Source organism: Balearica regulorum, chromosome 1 (genome assembly GCF_011004875.1).
Source record: "Balearica regulorum gibbericeps isolate bBalReg1 chromosome 1, bBalReg1.pri, whole genome shotgun sequence".
NCBI classification, from domain to species: Eukaryota; Metazoa; Chordata; class Aves; order Gruiformes; family Gruidae; genus Balearica; species Balearica regulorum.
In genome coordinates, this window is record NC_046184.1 from 197,251,148 (window position 1) to 197,259,632 (window position 8,485).

At 41.7% G+C, this 8,485-nt stretch overlaps 1 protein-coding gene across 2 annotated transcripts in view; it reads right to left on the bottom strand.

The window, feature by feature from the left end:
• NUP58 (nucleoporin 58) overlaps nucleotides 1-7,017 on the bottom strand; it is a 38,066-nt gene extending 31,049 nt beyond the window's left edge. Inside the window, exons 1-3 of one of the 2 annotated variants that reach the window (XM_075742148.1) lie at nucleotides 6,655-7,017; nucleotides 2,634-2,773; nucleotides 1,280-1,318 (exon numbers count right to left, since the gene is read on the bottom strand). In XM_075742148.1, the coding sequence (XP_075598263.1) occupies nucleotides 1,280-1,318; nucleotides 2,634-2,773; nucleotides 6,655-6,770 (295 nt within the window). In that variant the 5' untranslated portion in view covers nucleotides 6,771-7,017. The remainder of the gene's footprint in view (nucleotides 1-1,279; nucleotides 1,319-2,633; nucleotides 2,774-6,654) is intronic. The other variant, XM_075742149.1, reaches the window with a different exon arrangement.
• Between the last annotated feature and the right edge of the window lie 1,468 nt (nucleotides 7,018-8,485).

Consider the following 8,485-nt stretch of genomic DNA (forward strand, 5'->3'; position numbering starts at 1 on the left):
AATTGCAAAGGTTTATATTAATTGCACAGGCATTTTTGCTCCAGAATTCCTAGTGATTCAAAGGGCTTTAATCATGGACTGGCAATTATATCTAGTAGTAATCTAAAAAAAAGTAAAAGTAAGAGATTCCACCAAGAGCATGTAATAGAAGCAGCAAAGTATTGGTAGATGGAGCTATAAGCAATACTGCCTAAAATACAGACTAAAAATTCTCAACTGGATGTGCATACCAAAATGAAATATGCATATCCTTTCAACATAGTTTTCTTGTTTACAAATTGAAATGTTATTCCCTCAAACTTTGCTTTTGATCACTTCCACTTTCTGCTGTTTTCATGGCAAGAATACATTTTACACTCTAGAATCCATATTCCAAAGTAAGGAGGAGTGTGCAGATACATACACAAACCACAACAGCAAGCATAAGAAGCGCATACTTGGTATTCTCAGTAACTGCTGTGTGTCTGTTTTGGATGACATAGTTTCATTCAGCTATTGAAAAAATAATTAATGTTCATCTGCATATTACTGACTGCCCCGTATCATTACACATCCACACAGCCTGTTCTGTGTTAGCTGCTGCTCCCCCCTTCTGCTCATTTCATTTGCTTCTTTATCCAACACCATTTTTTCCTATTTATTCACAGCAAGGCTTCCTAAGTTCTTGGACTGCAGTATGTATTGCAGCACCACCCCCACACCCAACATTTGTGATACTCAAGCTCAGTTTCTTCTCAGATCTCAGTTGCTGGTGTTTACAAAGAAAACAAAACCCACAAGTAGCCACACATTCCTGTATTTCCAATGACAGCTGAAAAATAGTCACTAAAGATGCATCAAACAGAAGTAAAATATTTCCAAGGTCCCTTCCCAGTTCAACCCTCTTTATTCTTCTAGAAGTGGTAATTACCTAGCAGACCTGTTCACACAAAGTTCATAACAGCAAGAAATTCTGTATGAAGAATTCTTTGATAATGTATTCTCTCCCCTCCGCTGAAGGATGAAACTCCTCAGGGAAAAATAAATACAAAGTCTAACTTTTCACTAGGATCACTGTCACTGTTGCACAGGAATGGAATAATCCTTTACCAATGAGTAACAGTGCCCAGAACTGCAGGGCTCCCCTCTAGTTTGCAGCCTCACCATTTGGGCTGCAAAGCAGACTGCTATTAGTAATGGGGAAAAAGCTCACATATGACCACTAACTTTCTGTATTACAAGAAAGATCTATCTGTTCTTTTCGGCCTGTTTAACGTTAAAATCTAAATTAGGTCCTTACCTAATGTCAGTCCTGTAGCAATTGTTGTTGCTGTTCCTGCTTTAAGAATAAAACCAAACAGAATAAGAATAGTAATTGAAGACCACAGAACAGCTATGATAGTAAAAAACATGAAACAAAAGACTAAAATAATACAACATTATGAGTCAGTATGCAGACTATTATACAAGGTTTTTATGTAGTATGTTGAAAGCAAAACAACATTAATAGAAAACAGTATTTGTAAGTGCTAGCAGCACAAATCAAAGCATAACTGACTTCAAAAAATGTCATTTTTCTTTCTAAGAATCTGCTAACAGTGAAGCTGATGTTAACACAGCAGTATAGCAAATTGTTTGAAATTTCAAATAAATGAAGGTAAATAAAAATATGGAAACTAGTAATTCTATCAAATATTTTTTTCAGCCATATGGCAGTACATAACATTAGCATGTAAATCAGCAGATTTACAGTATAATGAAGAGGATTATAGAGTCCAAAGTCTTTGTAATATCCTGTGTCATGGTTTAGGGTTTCTGCCCTACTGGTAATTTAAAAACATTCTTTTGAATACAGTGCTATGCCATTTCATATTTTTAAAACCATCAGATTAGAAGATCAAAAGAATCATTCAGAGTTAAAAGAAAATTACCCCAATTTAGTCAAACACAGTAGTACAGGCTTTCAGTTTACTGTTAAATTTATTTCTAGTAAATTGGTTCTTAGAACTTCCCCTATCTACTCATACAAGTGTACGAGAAAAAAAAAAGATCATTTTGTTAACAATATTGAAGCCAAAGTAAAATTCATTAAGTTATATCTGCCTGATGGCTGAAAAAAACCAAATCACCTCCAGTCAAAGTTTTATTCTTTTGCGCTCCAATACTCTTGTAAGAATCTGTATGTTCACAGACTGAATTAGAGATCTATGAAAATATTAATAAATTTCTTCATTTGTATTAAAAAACCTAAACAACAAAACCAGAAATGATTACTACTGCAGGATTACAAACATTAGTATTTGTAACATGACAAACTCACAATATTTTAAAATATTTTTCAGATCAAAATATAACTCAATCTTAAATTATAATTTTGAGCATCCTGGATGAAGAGTTAGATTTCTAGAAAACATTAGGATTCAAGTTATGGAACAATTTACACATAGGCACAGTTTTCTGTTAACTGCATTTGTGTTTCTGCAGCATCAGTACTACATAATTCTCAACGAATGACCTTTTAAACTGTTCAATGAAGCCTTCTTACAAAGCTACCTAAGCAATACACTGAGCTACAGAACTACTGTAAAAAAACAAACACCTGATGACCCAGTTTTTGTGTACTTATATTTCTGCTGTACAAGAATTTTTTCTACCTGTACTGGTGCCTCCTAGTGTAAAGCCAGTGGTTGACTTTGATCCAAAAAGTCCACTCCCAAAACCCACTGAAGGAGCTGATGTAGTTGCTGTTGCAGTGGAAGAGCCCAGAGTTCCAAAATTAAGTCCTCCTGTTGAGCTATTACAAAATAAGACTATTAGCAATAATTATTTTACAAAATAAATAAAAAATCCAACACCTCCCTTATTTCAATTTCTTTCCCACCCCATCATTCATTTTCCTGAACCGTACATAGTGCAGCTGGACAAGATAGACTTGGTGGCAGTGACCATAGACTATCTCCCTCTTTCCTTCTACAACTCCATAATTCCCACTGCTTCCCTGACACCAACTCCAGCATTTGTTCAACTCCTTGTTGAGCTGATACATCTTGCTAGACCAGTATGAAATTTGAACTTTTCTCCGTTAAATCATCTCATTAGTTCAAGGACAATAATTAGGCAGAACTACTGAAATGGGAGAACAAATGCTAGAGGCAGCACAAAGATGACAACAAACCTGTAAGAACATCTTTTCAAAGCAGGCTGCAAGTCCAGTTAGATACCTCTGACCAGAAACCTCAACCAATGTTACTTTATTTCATTCTGAAGTGATAAGCAGACACACAGCCATTCACATCAATAGCACAACTTTCCCCTACAGTACCACCAAAACACACTGATGTATGAATTAATTTTCTAATCAAAGTGCTGCCCTTCCCCACAGGTGCAAACTATAGAGGTACTCATGCCTACCATACTTTCTTTTCTGACTGTATACTTGTCAGAAAGTTACAGAAATAAACTTAGCTATTTTCACAGATGAAGGGAAAGAGAGGAAGGAGTCAGAGATCAGTAACACCCAAAATAAATAAAAAAGCTTAATTTTCCTGGTTAACTACATATTTGAGAAGTTTCATGACAAATAGAGAACAAGCTTTACATTTAGTGGAGAACACATTATCTTTGGTACAATAACACAGGGGGAACACAATAATCATGATTATCTCTAACCAATGAAATTGCAGGTACTAACAGCCAGGTGAGTCTAAGATTTCAAAAATTTTGCTCTTAAACTGATGAAAGATCAGGTGAGTTACTATAAAAATTTATTTGTAGTAACTTCCTCCTCCCATTTGTGAGCCTTTTTAGAAACTAGGTAAATTTTCTAACTTAAATGACATTTTGCATAGTACAACAGTAGCACCAAAACAAAATGCAATTTAGACTTCAGAGTGACGACTGTCAAGAAATATTTTATGTTTCAGGTGTTCAGTAGTCTCTCATTGTTCCCTCATCTCCTCTCTCCTTTTTGTATGAGGGCAGCTCTAATTAGGCATAACAAATTAAACACAGAAATAAATCCTTAAAAAAAAAGACTATAATCAGCTTTTACATTAAAAGTTTTCAAAATATCTCCAAAACTGATTGTGGCAAGCCCAGCAAAAGTTGGTTGCAAGTTGAAAAAAATCTAGGTGTGAGTTATTCTCGAAGAAGTAATTTAGGAAGCAGAGTAGCCAAAAAGTTTAGAAGGACACAGACCCACTAACTGTCCAACTCCACAGGAACCAAAATCATTTCAGCTTTCTTTACTCTCAAAATTTCAACATACCACACTACAGCACCATGACCTAACTGCTTGTAAACTTAAATACACAACATGGTGCTTCTCTCACTAGTCAAGAATTTATGTTTTTCATCTTTTTCCAATACAAAGATGATTCTTCTGTGAAAGTTCTTGTTTCAGCATTCCAGTAGAAGAAAGCTAAGGTACAAAAGATGCAATTCAGCACTGTAGGACAAAAAAAAACACCCCAAAAACTCAAATAAAATGAAGTGGCATTTTGTTTATTTTTTTAAGATAGAAAAACCAAAATGTAGAAACAAAGCAATGGCAGCTTCTCATCATCAGCAGAAAGCATGTACCAAAAGGACTATCTACTCCCCACAGATGAAGAGGAGCTCAGGTGACTGAAGTCAAGTCCTAACTCTAATTTTAGAACTAGAACAAAGCATTGCACCTGGGTAAAACATACCATGTAACTGTATAGAGAACATCAACAAAAAGAAAGAGCTTAAGTACCTGAATGGCTATGGGTGCTATGCAGGAATTAGGCAGACTAGCATATCACATAGGCTTTGGGCCACTAGAATACTGGTCACTCTCATCAATAATACTTACACTTGAACTACACAATAAAGCCCCTTTTCTCCCAACATCTGGCAATATTGTCTTCGACCCAGGTCAGAAGAAGAACAGCTTCTTCCTATAGGCTCAAACATGTTCTCCAGTAAACTATCCCATAAGGATGATCAAGATTCTTTCACTCATCCAGCAGTAAAAAGGCCTCTTCCTCTGTGATACTCCTTGACCAATAGCCCTAAAGATGTGTCTTGCTTGTAAGAATAAATACATGACTAAAAATGCAGGGTATCATACTACTATTAGTTAGCACCTGTTAAACTTTTACTTATTACTTTTAAGAGATTAAAAAGCCAGCTAGAACAGAAAAAAAACCATAAAAATATTTAATTTCAATAGGCAGTTTTTAACAAGTGCAGATCAACAAGATAGAAAAAGAGAGTTTCCCGTGTTTCAGGGTACATTTAGAAGAGTGTTTTTGAATAAACAAATATTATTTTAACTTGATCATTTTAATCACAGGAAATCTGCATTAAACAGGCATGAAGCAAAAGAAACTTACGTTCTTTACCAATTCCATATAAGCTTCACTGTGGAGTTAAACAAACAAACCCACAAGCACAGGTAACACAAGAATGCCATCAATCTGTCACAACCATAAAACTAAGATTATTAGAAGACACTCAGAAAACTTGTTCCCTCTCAGATGGGCTTCCAAATAGCAATACTGCCATTTAATCCAGAGATACTTGTTCAGATCCAGATGTTCTGCTCTCTTCCCTTCATGCTGCCAATTCCTGACAATTCTGACAAGCAAGTATTTTCAAATATATCTGCTTCAGGTAACGTTCCCTTGAGTAGCTCCCGTTCCCATTTTGTTTACATTACAGTGATCGATTTTGCCTGATCAGATTTGGGAAAAACCCTGATACAAAGCTCCACTACAATAGCCTTATTTTTCAACAGAAGCGTAATAGCAAGGAGGTCAGAAAAAACAATCTCTGCTGGTACTGCTGTGTGCAAAGAAAGAAAAAAAAAGGGGGGGGGGGGGGGGGAAAAGCCCCAGCAACAACAGAGACTTACCTATTATTCTGAGAAACCTATATACTAACAATGCCTTTAGTACAGAGCCTGCTTTATGTCACATGCACAAAGTTCTCCTTTTACTCCAAAACACTATATGCTAAGTGCAAGGTTATCTGTGCCAGAAAGGATAAGGTTGCACCCAACTTCGGGGTGGGGGATCACATCTGAACATTAAACATTTGGGCTTTGACATCAACGAGCTCCATGCCGCACACACAAGCTCAGGCTGACTGCTGAAACCTCGACACGTATACGATTCATGTTCTGTGTTCAGAACCTTGGAGATAATCGTGAAAGAAGACGCCTTGTTCTGACAAAACCAAAATAAAGCAAAACTATAAGAGCACCTCGCTTTGTTACTAGCTGCCGAAAAGATCGATCCCTACGTCTATATTCCCGAAGCCGGCGCTGAAGCAGATGAGGCAGGAAAGGCACCCCCACCCCCTGCGCACCGGGGCAGACACGGCGAAGCCGGTTCACCCGCGCACCAAGGGCCCTTTCGGCCAAAGGTGCCGGAGCTCCGGGCCCCTCCAGAGCAGCAGGAGAGCCGCCGAGACACGCGGCCCGGGGGCTGCGCTTCCTCCCCGCGCCCAGCCCCCACTCACACACACACACACACGCGTGTCGCCCGGGCCTGCCCAGCCGCGGCCGCCCCGGGCCAGGCCCGCGGAGCGACGGCGGCCTCGGTACGGGCCGGGCCGCGGGGCTCGGCTCCCCCAGGCCGTAAGAGCCTGGGGGCGAGGGCCTGCGAGCATGGCCGAGCAGAGCTGGGGTGGGGGACGCCGCGTTACCTCGGCGTGGCGGCTCCGAAGGAAAAGCCCCCGCCCCCGCCTCCTCCTCCCGACCCGGCGGCGGCGGCCGCCGCGGAGCCCAGGGTCCCCGCGCCGAAGGAGAAGCCCGCAGACATGGCGGCAGCGGCGGAAACGGCCGGAGAGCAGGGCTGGGAGACGGCAGCGAGCCCCGATGGTGGGGGCCGGGGAGAGCGGCGGCAGCGACGACCTCCTCAGAGCCGTCGTCGGAGGCCTCCTCAGCGCCGCATCGCGCCCGGCGCCAACTTCGAACCGAGCGGCGGCAGCGAACGCGCGGACGCCAGCCACGCTCCCTACGCGCGCCCGCCGCAATGCACCACGGGACCGCGCCGCCCGCCGGCCCTTAAAGGAACAGTAACGCGCGGAGCGGCGGCGGCCCCTCGGCGGGTACAGCGCTCTTGGCCGAGGCCGAGGCAAACGCCGAGGGTGTCCCGCTGTGGCGGGCCCACGGCTCTTGGCGGGCGGACAGGACAGGCTGTGATACCTCCGAGGTTACCTCCAGGTGACCGGCCAGGAAGCAGGAGACCAGCTCAAAAGGCCAACTCAAATTCTGTGAAAATCCCAAAACTCACTTAATTTCAGGCTGAACCCGGGCTCCCGGCCAGCACAGCGGCACGTGGCTCTGGTGTGCCTCTCCAAGGACCCATCACTTGGTAACACTGAAGTACAAACTACAGCACCTGAACATCACCAACTCAATTACTAATTACTGCCCGCTCCCGTTTCCCTACCAGGCTGTAGGTCACACGCGTACGCCACTGCGTGAACCTGTGACATGGGTCCATCCCCGCCCCGTCCAGTCACTGGATCCCGACACGTAAAGCTGGGGAACTGTTAAGAAGCCACTGCTGAAACGCAGGGGAGTTCCTCCGAGTACCCTACATGCCACATTTGCTCAGGAAAAGGCATTACTAGGCTTTTCTTTTAAATCTACCTGGTAGTCTAGGTGAATCGTAGTGCTATGAAAGGTTTTATGTGATTACCTCGAGTTTCCCAAAGCATCCAAAACACCACAAAAACCTCTATGTTCTGCTGCTCAGTGCTGTGGCTGCTGAAGACTATGGATGGCCAACATATTATTGACTGAAAAACTCTTTGAGGTTATTTATGGGTGACTGGATTGCTATCCTTTACACAAGGCAGAGCTTCAGGCACATACTTAAATGTAATTTGTGATGTTTAGTCCCTGTTTACTTACATATTGCATGCACATGCCTATCGCTGAACATCTTAAAAAAAAAAAAGAGTCCCAAAACTCTGAGATGGTAAATGGCATCTATAGAGTGATTTCCATGTAGTCATTTGTCAACAAATTCTTCTGATCTGACAGGCCACAAAGTGACAAGATATGTTGGCATACCAGGAAAAGAGGGCCTGTCGAGGGAAGAGTGATGCCTTTGTAGTATGGTTTTAATAACTTGTGACACTCTATGAATGTCATCACTCAAAAACTTTAAGTTCAAGATCACAAAGCCTGTATGTTAGTAAAAGAGGTTAATTTTGTATAAAAACCATCCTACTGAATTGTTTCTAATTTAGATAATAATCTTGCAAACAGTAAGACTTACATGGCCTACTCTACAACTTTTAAGTTTCATCAAATCTCAACTACCATACAGTATACACAAGATTTTTGTGCACCAGCACCCGCACAACTACAACACGGACGAGCCACTGCACTGTGCATGGGTCAATACTGTGTCTAGTCCCATTTAACATCTTCATTAATGACCTGGATGATGAGGCAAAGCATACTCTCAGCACATTTGCTGAAGACACCACTCTGGGAGGAGTGGGGGACACACTGGGGGGT